This window comes from Coptis chinensis, chromosome 2 (genome assembly GCF_015680905.1).
Source record: "Coptis chinensis isolate HL-2020 chromosome 2, ASM1568090v1, whole genome shotgun sequence".
Classification (NCBI taxonomy): domain Eukaryota; kingdom Viridiplantae; phylum Streptophyta; class Magnoliopsida; order Ranunculales; family Ranunculaceae; genus Coptis; species Coptis chinensis.
The window spans coordinates 18,331,645-18,348,552 of NC_141457.1; the positions used below are offsets into that span (position 1 = coordinate 18,331,645).

Consider the following 16,908-nt stretch of genomic DNA (forward strand, 5'->3'; position numbering starts at 1 on the left):
GTAGGTGAAACATCCGTGGAAGTCAAATCTAACTAAAAAGGTCTCTGTGGACTAAAGAAATTGGGTTTTGGGCTCGATTTTTCGGCCCAAAATATAGCTCCTCAGCCCATGCACGAAAAAGTGGATCTGGTCTCCTCTATTTGTATGGAGAAGACTTAGATCTTAAGGATACCTATATCTAGATTAGAAAATTAGGTTAGACTCCATTAATTAGTTCCAATAGCTTGTTTTAGATCTAGTTTTTACCTTCAATTAATTAGTGTTAGAACAAAGTAGATTATTATTTAGAATCACTATTAGTTTTATAATAAAGTATTAGTTTTCATTTCAATTTAGTTATTGATTAAATTCTTATTTAGTTTTAGTTGTTTTAAATTCATAAATTAGGTTGTCTTCATTTTGATTCTTAGACTATTGTTAAAATTAGATTTATAAAGTTTAAATTAGTTATTAAATTATAACTTGTTATTATTGTTCTTGTGTTGGGAATGATAGTATAATGATATTAGGGTAAAACCTCTATTAGAGGAAGTTAAGGAAGCCATGTGAGGATGATTGCTTGTTAGAATAGTTGTTATTTAGAATAGAAATCTCACATCTCATTACTCTCACCATTGTTCCTTGTGTTTGATTAATTGAATTCTATTTAGTCTTGATAGATTAAGAGTGGAACGATTTCGTACTCTATATATTGAATGAATATATCTGTGAGAGTAGGAAATAAAATTATTGATACCGTAAAAATAAAGATAGAGTAATCTAGTTGAGTTTTTACGGGTTATCAACCATCATCTATCTACATCATCCATATACCATCTCACACACAAAAAGGAGTGAGTGTCAACCAATTGTTGGGGTTGCAGCAATAAAGGGCTCGGGAGGGATCACTGAAACTGAAGCCTCCTTGTTTTTGCTAAGCGGCTGTTCGAACTCATATAGATCCATGGTGTTATCTTCCTAACGAACTCTCACTTTCTATAAGTGAAGGATTTTACCGTTAAAGGAAGCCAGGAGTGTCTTGAGCGAACTCACACTGTAGCTTAGTGGAGGATTTTACCAACTCCAGACAGTAAAGTAGCGAATAGTCTTACCTTAACTCACACTCTCATGGAGTGTAGGATTTCACTGGGAAGAGACCAACAAAACACTAAGTAGAGGAGAAGAGCTTGGTTTCCTTGTCAAGCTCAATGGAGTTTTTTTCCATAAATGGGAGGGAATCAAGATGCTACAAGGATAAGTTTTGTTCACCAACTAAATTTTGTTAAAGGCGGTAAGAATTTGGAGCACTGGATCACCAGATTAGGTTAGGTTATCTCACTCCCGTTCACCCCTATTTTGGTCCCATTGCTAAAAACTTCTAGATCCCCTCTTCAGTTTAGAAGTCTTATTATAGCAATAGAGTAAGGACTTGTTCTTCGTACTTAGACTAATATACGTACAATAGTTTTTGCATCTTTTCATGAATGGCATGCATCAGCATTTGTTTGTATATATAGCAGTGAGTTTTTGAAGCCAAGGTTAGAACAATTAAGTTCCATATCCTGTGAGAATCTAGCCAAAAGCCTCATCTGAATGATTATTGAGTGATGACACAAAGGATGTCCGGATAAAAAGACTACACGTCCACTTGCTTGATCACCATGACATATCATATGAGAGAATTTAGGCCCTTTTTGGATCGATATAACCAAATAAACGTTAAACACTTAAAAATATAGTTTTCCTCTAGTTGCCCCTTTTGAGCCTTCACCCTTTCTAAAAACCTTTTCATTCTTCACCAAAAATTCCTACCCCGTTACAACACACAATAAAAACCTTACCCAACTGACAAGTTGAGAACTGGATGGATATCAGAAAAAGAGAAGAGAAGACCTTGTATAAAAACAGAACAGTTATTTTCTTCAAAAAGAAAAGAAAAGAAAGAATCATATCTGAAACAAAAAGAAACAAAAGCAAAGTTAAAACTCCCAAAAATTCAAAATCATATGGAGACACAAAGCCAAGGGCTAAAAGAATGTAGCATAATTCGGAAGCAAAAGAACAAAACGAGGTTCTTCTCTGGCTACAAGTATCTTGAAGCCCAGTTTCTTGACTTATCAGATTTTATTTTTTACTTCCTTTTTCTTTCTAAACCATCACCCGATCCCCGTAACTCCTAATAATAGACATCTAGCTCAATTAGGAATAGGATGGCATGATATTAAGTGGCAAGCGTGATCAATCGACTCCAGTTTCTTTAGACGTTATTTGAGTATGTGAGGAATATAAGTACCCATTGCACTTGAGAGAACTAACCTTGAGTGAATCTATCAGAGAGTTGTGATTGCAACACACCCCTCTGTGAACCCACCTTAAGGAAGCTCTCCAAAAGCCTCAGAAACGACTCTGCTTTTAAATTTTATTGCTCATGTTTTGTGCATTTATCTTTAGATGATTAAATTACTATACATATGTTATTCTATGTTCAAAGGAGCTTGTCCTTATTCCCTGCTAATGAGATGTATGAACTTCTGATAATAAATAAGGAAACAAGACCCTTTGTACTAAATAGAAGAAGTTTGTGAGTACCTTCATTGGAAAACTCTCACGAGGCTTAAAGTTTGTCCACTAGGGAGTTCCTAGTGGTTAAGGCCTTGTTGCATATGGTCAATACAATCGCACTCTGCGAAACGAGATTAGTGTAATTGATAATAAAGCACTCATTTGTAATCTTAGTTTTTTTTTTCTCATCCTTGGTTGAGGACAAGCAAGATGCTATTTGGGGGTGGTGATCAGCTCCCAAATGTGCGTTTTATAACCCGTATTATATTACTACATTATAGTCCCTCTTACGCTTAATGAAAAGATAACTCATAGCTTTTAATGTCTTTTTCAGGTTAAAGAATATTTCAGACCACTTATCATAAAAGTTGCGTCTTATCACCAAAAGGAGTCTTAATCACGCTTATTATGAAGACCAGTAGCTGCTACGGAAATGTGCTGAAAAAGTCAAAGTCAACTGGTCAAAGTCAAAGTCAAAGCCATCAAATCAGAAGACTAGAAATGGAGGCCCTTATCTCGAAATATGATGACTTTTCTCCCTAAACCTACCTTGGTCAAGAAGAAACCAAAAGCAAAAGTAAAAGTAAAGTGTGAGGTGTCTAGTTTGTAATGGAGAAAGGCAAATCTATAAAACGCAAAAGTAGGGGTATATAAGCAAAAAGCAAGGGAGAGAGAAACCATCCATTGTCTTAGGATCTAAATCATTTGGTTTGTTTAATTTCTTGTCTTGTTTTTCAATTCATGTTTTTACTTTCTTGTTGTTTTATTTCACTTAAATCAAATTTGTTATTTACTTGTTCTTATTTCAATCAATCTTGTTTACTTATACTTTGTTTCAATCTTTAATCTTGTTCACTTGTTCTTATTTCAATGTTTTAATCAATCTTCCCTTTCATGTTTTCAAGTCATTTTAATAAAACAAACAAGCTTTCAAGTTTTCATTAGCTTAGAACCATTCTAATACATACAAAAGTCTACCTTTTTTCTTCACATCTTCCTCACTCAAACTCTAAACAATTTAGGATGAACCTCACTCTTAAACAAACTTTTTGAAATATACTCACCACAATCTAAAGCTTCAACTAGCCTTAGATGTACTGGGTTGGGTTGTTCTAGAATTGTTTATATCGCCCCAATGGGTTCTCTTTTCTGCTTGGTTTTCAAGAAAGGTTAAAGTTTCGGTTGCACCTTTATCAAAAAAAATTCCATTACTCATGATGTCGAGGGTTACTTTGTGTTCTAGGAGAAAACCTTTGAAAAAACATTAGACAAGAGTGGATTTTTCTAGTTTATGGTGAGGACATGAATGAAGCAGGTCAGAGAATATATCCTATGCTTTGGAGAATGTCTCACTTAGACTCTGTCTGAAGAACTGTATCTTGCTTACTATCTCTTATGTTTTCTTTGGTGGAAAGTACTTCTTCATGAAGGAGAACATAACATTTTCCCATGTATCGAAAGAATTGGGCTTCTGAGAAAGAAGTCATGCATAACTTTTACCAGTTAGAGTGAAAGGAAACACTCGTAGCTTCACTTGCTCATCGGTGACGGCTAGATGGTGAAAAGTATTGTATACCTCATGTATCCGGCGTAAGTGCTTGTACGGTAACTCATGTTCAAAATCGTAGAAGATAGGTAGAAGATTGAACATGTTTGGTGGAATGTAGAAATCGCTCATGATCGGTATGAGTCATATACAATATAGAGGTCCATCTTGTAACAATGTGTAGAAGTTGGAGAGAGGCTCTTCAGTTTGTACGACGTCATCCGCCATCATAGAAGATGGGGGATGAGAGATTGGAGTTTGTCTAGGACGACGTGCTCTCCTACGTGAGCAAATTTTATGCTTGCTAAACCTAGTAATGCTTGAACATAATATCATGCACTTTAGCAAGACTAGCAAAAACTACCTAAAAATGCGCAAATGATGCAGTGGATGCTCAAACAATCGAAATACATTTTTGTGTTTTGGAGTTTTGAAAATGTTTATTTGGTCTATAAATTACTATGCCATATTTGAAACGAACAGTTGGCCGCGAAACTATGTGGGATCTACTACACAGCTCAGCAGAGTAAAATAATCACTTCACCAAGTGGTGTGCTACTAAGAAACGCACTCACGGTGAATCTGGGGGAGGAGAGTAAGGAAGGTAGTTTGATCCACCGGAATATGATAATTATCTACTCTAAATCCTCGTGGCTATATTTTTTTCCTTTTTTGGAGAAGCGTGACTACTTTATGCTTTAGTTGATTGATTTTAATTTTTGTTTGTTTAGGCCTCAAGTAACAAGCAACATCCTGTTACTACATTGGGTCATGACCCCCAATGGTTGTTATCTGGCTTGGGTTTAGCCTTATGTGTGAAATTTAAAAGACAATGTGAAAATTGAACTCGAACAATCAGGTAAGCATGTTTTGTAACACTCAAGGTATCCTCTTACAGGGGATTCGAGGAGGTTAAGAGATTACCTCTCAAGCTGTGCGTACACACTGCTTGAGGTGGAGTAGACGTTGGTTGGCGTGTGGTCTGAGAATCAAGCCTAACCGTTCGAGTGTTTCGTTCGGTTACAAATTTTGTCCAACTAAACCCACAAGTCGGGTTGAAACGGTGGCATAGCCAATTTTACATTCGTGGACTTAACTTAACACAAAGTAAATAAAAGACTAATTAACTACTTAAACTATATACTAAATAAAATATTAATGAAAATAAAGTTGTCAATGATTAGAAATTTAATCTTCAAGTTGATTTGAGATGCTTGAGCGTATTGTTACACTACTCGCCTCACTCATCCAAATGGTCCAAGTTAATCAAATTTCTAACAATTGGTAAGTTATTAAACTTCAACCAAAAGACAAGTCACTTTCGATTTCAGGAACAAAGTTGGTATTATCCTAAACCTTATCTAAGTTAATATTATCCTAATTTTTTTTTTAATTTTCAAACATAATAATGATAAAGTAAAAACATGATATTATCCTAAAACTATTATTAAACTAATACTGATAATAAACTAATTTTTTTGCATTTTTAAATATTTATATAATTTTTTTGTATTCTTTTTAAAAACATTAAACATTAAAAAGCTAACTAGTTTAAAATGGCTAACAGTTTGATTAATCAAACACTAGATTATTAAACTATTGTAAACAAAAAAGATATTGTACCTACTGAATCTCGCTCCGTGATACATTAGGCGCGGTCGCGCCTGTGAGAGACACGGTCGCGGCTTGTGTTCCTCCTTTTTCTCCGAGCTTCAAGCGGCCTTTTGAAGGACTCCACCGTGTTTCGACGGTGGTCTTCGTTTGATTGAATCTACAGTAAAACATTAAAACACAAATTAATAAGTGATAAAAAGATTTTAAAAAAAAAACTTGAAAAGAATGAAAAAGAAGAGTTTAGAAATATTTGTTTGTATCCTTCTTCTTCCCAAGCTCAGATCCATGATGGCAGCGCCATTTGATATTTATTGTATAGTGTATTATTGTTGTAATGAGTTTGAAGTTTCAATCCTAAATCTTAAAATGGGAAAAATGGTTGATGACTAAAAACAAAAACTTCTTCAACTTTTCTTATTCATTGTTCTAGATTTTATTTTATTTTTTTTATTGGCAAGTCTGTTTTAAATGAGATCAGTAACTCTTTGATGGTGGCGGGGTTCGAGCCCCAGACCTCTGGTATCATCACTCAAAGGTTTTACCGACTTTGCTAGTCGACACCTACATTGTTCTAGATCTAAAGGGTATTGAAAACCAAGTTGTTTAGGAAAGGAATAACATTGAAAACATTGAAATTGGATGCTTGGATTGAAAATATGAAATGAAATGAGAGGAAAGGAGATGACTTTGTTAACAAGTCACACTCACACTCATTTGATGTCTTCAAATGAATGTAACTTGTTTTCTTTAGATTTAAATGACAAGGAAAGTTTAGAAACAAGTTTGATTGAAATGACAAGATTGAAAACAAGTATTGAATGCAATGAAGAACTTGAAAATAAAGGAAAATAATAAGATTGAATAAAAGAAAATAACAAGACAAGAAAATAAATTGCAATAATATAAATCAATCTAAGAAAGCATGATAAAATTGATCTCAATTCTTGGTTTGTCATAATGTTTTCTCTCTACACTTTTTGCTTTTATACTCCTACTTTTACAATTACTGATTTGCCCTCTCCCTCTATATATAAGCCACCTCACACACTTGTTTTTTACTTTTCCTTTTTTCTTTATGTTTTTTCTTTTCTTCTTTCTTCTTGAGTAAGTTAGGGTTAAGCAAGGCTACTTTTGAGCTAAGGTCATCATCTTCAGTCTTCTGAGTTAAAGACATAATCTTCAGTATTTTGGCTTTAAGTCCTTGACTGTTGACTTTGGCTTTAACTTTTCAGCATTTTCTCCTATAAGCTCGAATCTTCCTAAGAAGCGTTAATAGAGCTCCTTTTGGCAATAAAATGTATATTTTATGATAAGTAGTCTGAAATGGCATGTAACCTGCAAAATATAGTAAAAACTATGAGTTGTCGGTTTATTATTCGTAAGAAAGATTGTAATGCAGTAATGTAAAGGGATATATATGCACATTTTGGGTCTGATCAACACACATGAATCTCGCTAGAGATTTTGCAGTCTTGTAAATATCTCCTCCATAATGTCATTGGGATTGGTTTACCAATTCCCATTCCCACATATCGCTCTTTTTTCAATCTCTGAAAGTGCAATAGAGCTAATAGGTGTTCTTGTATAGGAGTGTAAAATAGGTCAGGCCTATGAGGGTCAATACTAAAATTGTAAATCCCTTGCCCTCATCTCAACCCTTTTTAGAAATTTGAGGGTCAAGTTATATAACTTGTCAACTCTTGACTAGATATTATATATAGATCTATCCCTATTTTCTTTTTCATTTGTGGAAATAAGTTTGACAGTCTATTCTTTCATTTAATTTCTTGTATCTACTAATCTACTATTACTTCTTCTTCCTCTTCTTTTTCTTCTTTTTTTCGATATATATATATATATATATATATATATATATATATATATATATATATATATATATTTATCTGTAACATAAGCATGATTGCATCTTTTATTTCTTAGTAATTTGTAATGGTATACATATATGGGGAGGGATAGAGCCACTCCCATTATAGCCACTCCCAAAACATACAAAGCCATACCTCATCCTACAAGTTGAACTAAAGGCTGATATTTTGTAGATATAATCTCCCCACCATGAATAATATGCCCACTAAATTTTGACTCATTCAAATATATCTAACCTAATCAAATATTATTATGAAATCGGAAAATTCTAGACCGTTAGATAAATGTTTAAAATTGAACACTAGTTTTCGCAAAGTTAGACATATACAAATAGGATGAAATTTTGTAGGCATGCTATCTATTATGAGAACATCATATCCACAAAAAATTAGGTCTTAATTCAATTTGTAAGTCGATGGAGTGGCCCGGGAGTAGCTCTATCCCTCACACACACACACACACACACACACATATATATAAATGGAAGAATGATTATGAGGGAATTAAGTTTGTGATGAAGAAGGGTTAGATGATGCATCTTTTCATGCTTGTGTGCAACAAACATAATGGCGGGAGAAAAGGAGTAGAGTTTTATTTGTTAGGTTGATTTTATATCAATCACTATAATAAAAATTTATATTTCTACCGTAAAAGTTTAACCCTAAAAGTTTTATATGTATTTTTGTTAAGAAAAATTAAATACAGTTATAGGCCATAATGCTGGCAGGGCTTATGAAGGCCTTAGAGGGTTGGGCTGAGAGCCACCCTCATGCTTCTAGGCTCTTACCTTCCTTTCAAAACATGACGGACGGGTTTGGGGGGTTAAATTTGAGGGCTTTTTCAGCTTATGGACCAAGCGGACTGGCTGAGGGCTTTTTTTACACCTCTACTCTTGTATGTAACAAACTTTCCCAAGTGAAGGAGAATATTTCACCTAGATCTTAAATAGAATCAGTATTTCATACGTTGGGCTTTATCAATAGGGTAGGACTATGGTTTTGTCCAAACCTAACCGAATAAGCTATCGGGACCAAATTGTTTTGGGCCGGATTTTATTTTATATTTATTTATTTATTTTTCTGGGCCAGATTCTTATACACTCTAAAACAAAAATTCTATGTTAGTGATTATACACTAATACACTCACTGTTCTAAAAATCGGTCTAGGCGGCCGTTTAGGCGGTCTCTAGGCGCTAGGCGGTGCCCAACCAACTTGCCTAAGCCCTAGTCATTTAAAAAATTGGTAGACCGATTAGGCGGGTCTAGGCGACCTCTAGGCGGTCCAGTCAAGTTTTTTTTTTTTTTTTTTTTTGAATGATTAAATGTCAAAAAATAAAGGCCAATATAGGCTTAAGATTTGAATGAGTTTAAAAGACTTAAGTCTAATGTAAATTATATGTCACTATAACAAAGAGTATGTTTTTATATGAAGTCAATATTCCTCAACTATTACGTATTTTTGTAATAAATATATTTATTTGTGTTTACTTTTTGAGTTGTGGTAAATGATTTTCTTCATTTCTTGTAGTATATATGTGTATTACTATATATATTAGAAAAAAAAAAAAACCGCCTAGCGCCTAGCCCGTCTAGGCAGCTCGCCCACTGCCCAACTACCGCCTAGTGTTTGTAAGAACACTGAATACATTCACAATCATTCTTATACACTCTAAAACATCTGTTAAATGGGTCCTAAGTCTGGCCCAATTGGTTGACAGTTCCCTTGTTAGCAATTCACCGAATTATTCGCGAACCGAATCTTTGAAGGGCTATATGTTTAATACTTCCGACTGTTTGAAAGATTTGGAATAATTCCCGAGTTTTTGCCTTATTCAAAAATTTCGTTGGTTGTTGGAATAAATAAATAAAATAATTAAAAAAAATGGTTCAAAAATTTGTTGGTTGTTGAGAGAAGCAGTTAATATAATAGCGGTAGGGAAGATTGAGAAACACAATATGCTTGTAGGGCTAACCAGCATTGTTTCATTCCATTCAGTTTTGACACTTTTGGTTTCTTAACACAATAGTTTGTTGAGCTCTTTAAGAAGTTATAGAAATTTATGGACATTAACGTAATGATAGCTGGTTCTAATGAGTTTGTATTTAGGAGGATATGATTTGTTATTCAGAAAGGATTTGCAGCGCAATTTGTTGCACGTTTTTCTTAATTATTTGTAAAACTCGTTATCATTATTAATAAAAAATTTCTCTTTTAAAAAAAATAAAAATAAATTGAATGAAAATTTGGTTGCATTTTTGTTATTTTTTATGTACTTTATGTCCTCACTCTTACTTTAAGTCCCCAACTCTTACATTCTTAATAATAATTTAATCCAAAACCTTTGCTTTTATATTTTTTGGGTAATATTTAAATTGTCATGCCACGGTGTGTGTATTTTGAAGTTTGAACTATAATTTCAATCCAAGAGAAAATAAATAAAAGTTCATATGTAGACCGTTCAATTGGTTTCAATGTTTTCGTAGCTAAACTGTTTGGATATGCTTGTTATGTTGTAGAGAATGACAACTATTATTAATATTTACTAACATAATATCACGAATTTTTTATTTTCAAATTTTTGCAACTGAAAATTTAAAATACGTACTAATTAAACACAGTTTAATTACCGTATTGTGAATTTTTTACCACACTATTTTTTTAGTCACTGAATAATTCTTGAATTATTTCCATTATATATTTTTGTGGTATCTCGAATTGCTAACAAATTCCTAGCAAGTTGATATATGTTCCTAACAAGTTGATATATGTTGGACTTTGGAGGTGTATCTAAACATCCAACAACTGTGAGTCTTACAAGTCAAAGAAAAAAAATCAAATCGTATTAGGTGATTTAGGTCTCACAAAATCACATAATGTTCTGTATCCTTCCCGGAAAAACAAGGGTCTACAGTCTAGAGTCCACATAACTCTATTATTGGTGTTACATGAGCACATGACGCTGCAAGGGTTGCACCACTTCATCCCTTTAAATGGTTGCTCATTAGTCATTATCCATGATATCATCAGATAAACGTCAAGGTTGGGGTATATCCAAGCACCAAAAGTTAGATTGATAATTTCCTTCCAAATCATATCCACCACCAAAATTGACAACAAAAAATGTACAAGGAAAAAGAAAAAAAGGAAAGAAAGAGAAAGAAAAACATGTCATGAAATGTGAAACAGAACACTATATACCCCCTCCTTGTAGCTCCTACGCTCACCATGTGTACTTCCCCGAAGTTCACTTAGAAAGTTGAGAGCAACAACACCCTGTCCCTGTCCTTACCACTCATTTTCTTCTCTTTGTATTAAAACAACACAACCATTCCAACAATAATATCTAAACCCTAATATAAAAACCATATTATATATATAAAAAAATAAAGTACATCCAAAAATCTCACTTTATTATTACACAACAAAATATTTATTTTCTCCAAATATACACAGATAACATACTCTTATAATAAATATACATTATCCAGCTTCTCTAATGCTCCTTCCAATAATTCTCTTCTCATTAAAACCACATTGTCTCTAAAAAAAAAATTCCACACCTTTTTTGTTCTCTTCTGCCCCCCCTTCTGCTACAAAGAACATGGATAGTTATTCTTCTTAACCTACACACCTACACTACCAGTCTACCACCATCTCTCTCTTGCTTTTTTAGGCCACCCTCTTTATTAGTTTTTATTATTTTTTAATGGAATCTGTGTCAGGGAATGAATGGTTGGAAAGCTCAAGTCAGTCTTCTACTGTTCCAGTTGTCTGTAAGTACTCTACTATTTAGTCATGCTTTCTTTACTCTAATGTTTTTATTTTTATTCCCATTTTCTTGGAGATATTTTTCTCTGTTACTAGTTTGGTTAACTTACTCAGATGAGATTTTGGAAGTGTTGGGGTTTGATTTTAGTATTCCCATACCTTTTTTTTTTTTGACAAGTTATATGGTTTATTAGTCTAGTGCAATTTTTTTTTTTACTTAATTTGGTATTGTTTTCTTTTTTGGTTTTTTGAAGTGGATTTTCTTTACTGCTTTTGATTTTTTTGAATTTGTGGTATTTTTGAAGGAAAAGCTGTTGAGGTGTTAAGAAGAAGAAGAATATAATAAAGATTTTATGGACTGGGATTTGAAAACACCTTCTTGGGATTTCTTGGAATTTGATAATAGAGAACCAGGCTCATATATTGGTTCACTTGTTGGATCAAGTGGTGTAGTAGGTGAACACAAGTCTAGAGGGGATTGTTCTGTTGATTTGAAGCTAGGGAGGTTGGGGGACTTTGGGGAAGGGACACTGAACAGCTGGAAAGATCCAAGGGATTCCACAATGTCGTCGTCGTCGCCTTTGAGTTCATCGAAAAGGCCTCGAGCCCCCGGAAATGGAACGTATAATGTTTCTTGTTTGGTTGATGGTTGCACTGCTGACCTTAATAAATGTAGAGATTATCATAGGCGTCATAAGGTCTGTGAAATTCATTCTAAGACTCCGAGAGTGATTGTTGGTGGTCAAGAACAAAGATTCTGCCAGCAGTGCAGCAGGTATGGATTGGGAAAGCTTTTAACGCACTATGAATTCAAGTGGGATATCTTCACATACTTATTTCCTTTTTCTTGAAGTCCATATACATCTAATTTACTAGAATTTCGTACATCTAATTCTACTTTATGTGATTGGTTTTTGTTGTCTAGCCTATGTTTGTGTTTTACAATTTAGAACGGGCCTCTAGTTTGAGTCACATAGATTTTTTTTGTTATTTTGAAGCAGTCGTACTTTTTGGTTATAAGAAGAGTTCATTATGTATTTTTCTCTTTTGGTATCGTTGCAAATGTTTGAAATGCTTTGCCGAGGATTTGATGATTTTACATTACACTGTGAACTTTATTCTAACCATTCATAAACACTTATATTATACTCCTTTTGTTTGCAATTTCAATCTTTATTTCTTATTTTCATTAGTTTCACTCTGCAATTACACTTTAACTAGTTTAATTATTTATGTGCATGATGTATTCATGCCACCCCAATCAGTACTAGTCTAATCCTTCTTGAGAAGTATCCACTTTCAAGATATCCTCTTGTATCTCCTTCAGGATACATCCTCTCAGGAAAAATATGGCATAGGAGAAATGTGTTCAAGTCCTATTTAATAATGGTGTGTTGGATTGATTGGAATTATTCCTGGAGTACTTATGGTCTTCGCCGGTGATAGTATTTTGTCTGTTTTTGGTCCAGCTAATACAACATATATGTAAAAAAGCTAACAATATTTGCAGTAATAAAATCCTGTTTTAAAAGAATGAGTTGTAACTATAGGCTTTTTTAGCAAGTAACACCGTTTTTCTGAACTTCCAATTTTTCTGTGATCGAGTGATTATGGACCTTGTTGATATACGCCATCTGGAAATAGCTGTCTGAGACATTGATTTCTTAGTTTGCTGTATTTCAGCGTAACTGCCTGAAGTCTTTTTAGTTTAAGCATACCAGATGTCCTAGAGTTGCTTACCAAAGCCATAAGATTGCTTGTTTTTACTTCTCGCTTGACCTCATTTATAGTATTAAGTCTTTACTTTTTTGTTCATTGTTTTATTTACTGTAAAGATATAGGGCATTTAAAGCCTTGCATCATAATATATAAGATCTTGGGGCCGCTCCAATCATAGAAAATTCATTTTGAGTGGATGCTCCATATGTAAGATTTACAATCAACGAAACCTTGTGTGGGGCTTGATATTCAATTTTTGTGAATCAGACTAAAAGTGTGCATTACTTCTTACCTTTCCATGTACTTAGTAAATACGGTCAAATCATCATCCATAATAATTTGGGCTGGCAACATATGTTGTGTCAACTTTTTCTACCTAGAGCTATAACGTCCATTTGAGGCCATGGAAAATTATGATGGTTTATTGCTGCTTTTCTCATTTCTATGTCCCTTCAGAGACTTGCTGAGAACAATGGCATATGGTATTCAATTAAATTTGGTTCTATGTTAGTGTTCTTCAAAACTAGAAAAAAAAACTGCAGATATTTGTTATAACATAAAAGTAGCAAAATCCAAATGCCTTCTTTCAGCTGTCATAAATCACCTGCTCCTATGGTAATATGCAAAAAATTACTTTAATTTATTCTCTTAACATTCTTGTAGGTTTCACATGTTGTTAGAGTTTGATGAGGTGAAAAGAAGTTGTAGGAAACGGCTTGATGGACACAACCGACGTAGGCGAAAGCCTCAACCAGAAGCCTTTTCCCTGAATTCTGGAAGTTTGTTCACGAATCACCAAGGTCTGGAAAGTGTCTGGTGACTTCTATATTAACATAATATTTACTGCTTTATTTCTGCAAGAGTTTGTAGACTTTGGAGTTACTTGTGCTTTTGGTGAAAGCATTGATTTGAGTGCTACATAGCTCCTCTTGTAGTCTTGTAAATTCACTTTTCTTCTAAAATACATCTATGGAATGTGAAATTTAAGATTAGAAATGTATTAAGTATTGGCATACATGCAGTGGATGACATGCCGAAGCTTTTGCAATTTGCATATCTAATATTCTAGGTGAATAGCTATCTAACTGATACTGTTTGGTATCTTGAGTCTTGACCTTAGAAATACTGCCTTTTTGTCCAGTTCGCATGAACTCAAGATGGTTAAAGTGATCTGAAACTGTTAGTCACCCCAGCAGTAAGGGATACTGTTCCAGTCACTTGTGTGCCACTTGTATCACAAGGGGCGGGGTGATTTCCTCTACCTTGTGCTAACTTGCAAATCAAGACATAGAAGCTTGTAATTAACTACTTTTTCACTTCTGCAGGTACAAGATTATTGCCATTTGCTAACACACACGTACGGCCTTCAGCCACTGTGGTGAACGCCCCCTGGAAAGCTGTTGTAAAAACTGAAGAAGATACTGCTCTATATGACGACCATCCTTCACTGCACTATGCTGATAGGCAAAACCCATTTTCTGGATCTTTCTCTGGAAGCTATAAAGGGGAGAAGCATTACCCTTTCATGTCGATTAACAATCCTGCAGTTGGCAATCGACCTCTCGGCGAAGTTTCAGTCTGCCAGCCCCTTATCAACACCATTGCTTCGTCACAAAGTGGTAGGGTTAGCAGGAAAATGTTCTCTAATGGGCTAACTCGAGTCCTTGACTCTGATTGTGCTCTCTCTCTTCTGTCATCACCGCCAACTCAGACTTCAGGGATCAATATGAGCCACTTGGTGCAGCCTGACTCAATTCCCATTGCCCAACCCTTAGTTCCAGGCCTGCAGTATCACTGTTTAGGTGATTATCATTCACAGGGAATAGAAGGCGAGCCAACGGGTACAGTTTTAGTTTCAGATACGCATGATTCTGATATACGTTGCCACGGAGTTTTTTATATGGGAGCTAACGAGTCATCTCAAAATGGGGTGCAACAAAGGCTTCCATTCACTTGGTAGTGGGCAATATACATGCTTTCATTCTTGTTTAGGGTGTACCAAATGCTTCCCTTCTTTTTAAAGTAGTCAAGATAACTCCTCTAGTTATTGTTTTTGTAATGTTTGTGAAGATTACTCTAGTAAGACCTTAGTTTCTAAGGTGTTTGTTAATTCGTTCGAAACATCTAACTATAGCAGATTTGCGTCCTCTAAAGATGGGGGAGGGTGGACTTCCAGCATAAGGGCAAAGTCTGCTTTATTCTTAACGCCCTTCCTGTTAATTATCCCTTCACTTTTTTTTGTTTAGTATTATTGACCTGTTGTTAAAGAAAACTGAGAACATGCTGCATTTCGTAATCACTGCTGTTTCAGTTTGTTACACTATCTGCAATTAATCTGCATCCAATACGAGCCAGGCAAGGAGTGAATATACCTTTCAGAAAAGACCACTGTAGGTCCCTGGCTATTTGTGTTGTACTGTCACACTTGTACGCCTAGCAGCTGCTCCTTGTTGAGTTGCTCTGGAAACGACTTTTATTTTAGTACAGAAAAGCAAAAACGCCACATGATAATTTTCAAAAGAAGAACCTGGGAGTGAAAAGGAATGCTAGTAGGCCACGCAGGTTGGGAGTTGCATACATATACATGCCACCTCACTAACCTACACTTCTGTATTGGGATTTCGCATGTCAAGCGCAAGTATGAAATCTCGACAAAGATTGAGTTTCTTTTTCCTTTTGGTTATGGAACTCACAAAGTGTGTTTTTTCCGTGAAATTCTTTCTTATTGAAATTGCTTAGAAAGTGGTCCCGATTTCCTTTCTACACAACACTACTTAAATACTCTCAAAGGCTCAAAGCAAGATAAAAGACATATCCATGAGTAACACATGATATCCCACAAGCCACAAGTCCACAGCCAATCTAGAATATCCCCGTGAGCATATCTGCTGTAGTAGAATAGCTGCACCAATGATGGCACATTGTACAATGTGCTCATGGGAGCTGGAATCTGAAGTGAGTGCCACCTGCGATTGCCCCAGCCGCTGCCCTGTTTTTCCAATCATGAGCACCTCTAGCTCCCATGAGAGTCTGAGACCAGAAGTCCAGCAACCATTACCTGGTTGCCTACTAGCATTTCTTACCTCTGTAGCAACATTTGAAATTATTGGGCGAAATGGATAAGATAAACTTGGGTGTGTGAAAAGGACCTTCTAGGTTTTAGATGAAATCAGGATATAGATTCCTTTAGTGTCCTGCCCTACAATTCCTACAAAGGTATTAAGTCCTTTTACAAGGCATGCTCAAGAAGAAGAGGATTTCATTTCTTTGTCTTTTGATGGAAAAATGTGTTGTATGCAGATAAAAGAAAACAATAAGAGGGAGGAATAACAGGTAATAATAACCAAGCGGCGGATTAAGGGTCGTCCTTAAGGAAAGATTTCGCCCCTTCCAATGGTGCGAGAAAGGCAACAATGGCGTCTTCCTCCACAGGATTCAATGGTTAACAATGATCGACTTTGCACTAGAAAGCGGACTACCCTCTAGAACAAAGAATATAACTCTCTCGGCGGGCGGCGGAAGAAGAAGAAGAGAAGAAGATTGAAGCAATAAAAGACTTATCCGTTTCGTGTAGGGAGTATCCACGAAGTTCGTTTTATTTGGTGTGGAGGCACCAAAGACGACTTCAACCACGTCTCTTACTCAGAATCGGTTCATCCCTATAGACACTGCGGCGTGTTTATATACCCACTAGACAACCGGCCAAGCCCAAGCCCACGATTACCGGCGACTCGATTTCGGTTCGGTTCGGTCAGGCGGCGGCAAGGCAGCAGCGTGTGGCTTTTGGGTGAGTCCTCCCTCCTAACACAAAAGCTTTTTGTACCCTAAGGGG

General features: G+C 35.3%; 1 protein-coding gene across 1 annotated transcript; it reads left to right on the forward strand.

The window, feature by feature from the left end:
- The first annotated feature begins 11,090 nt into the window (after positions 1-11,090).
- On the forward strand, positions 11,091-15,281 carry LOC147515196 (squamosa promoter-binding-like protein 16). Its single transcript, XM_086586324.1, has 4 exons — positions 11,091-11,362; positions 11,663-12,132; positions 13,740-13,876; positions 14,402-15,281. Exons 2-4 carry the CDS (start codon positions 11,711-11,713, stop codon positions 15,034-15,036), a joined length of 1,194 nt encoding a protein of 397 aa, XP_086442450.1. The 5' UTR covers positions 11,091-11,362; positions 11,663-11,710; the 3' UTR covers positions 15,037-15,281.
- Positions 15,282-16,908: the final 1,627 nt, after the last annotated feature.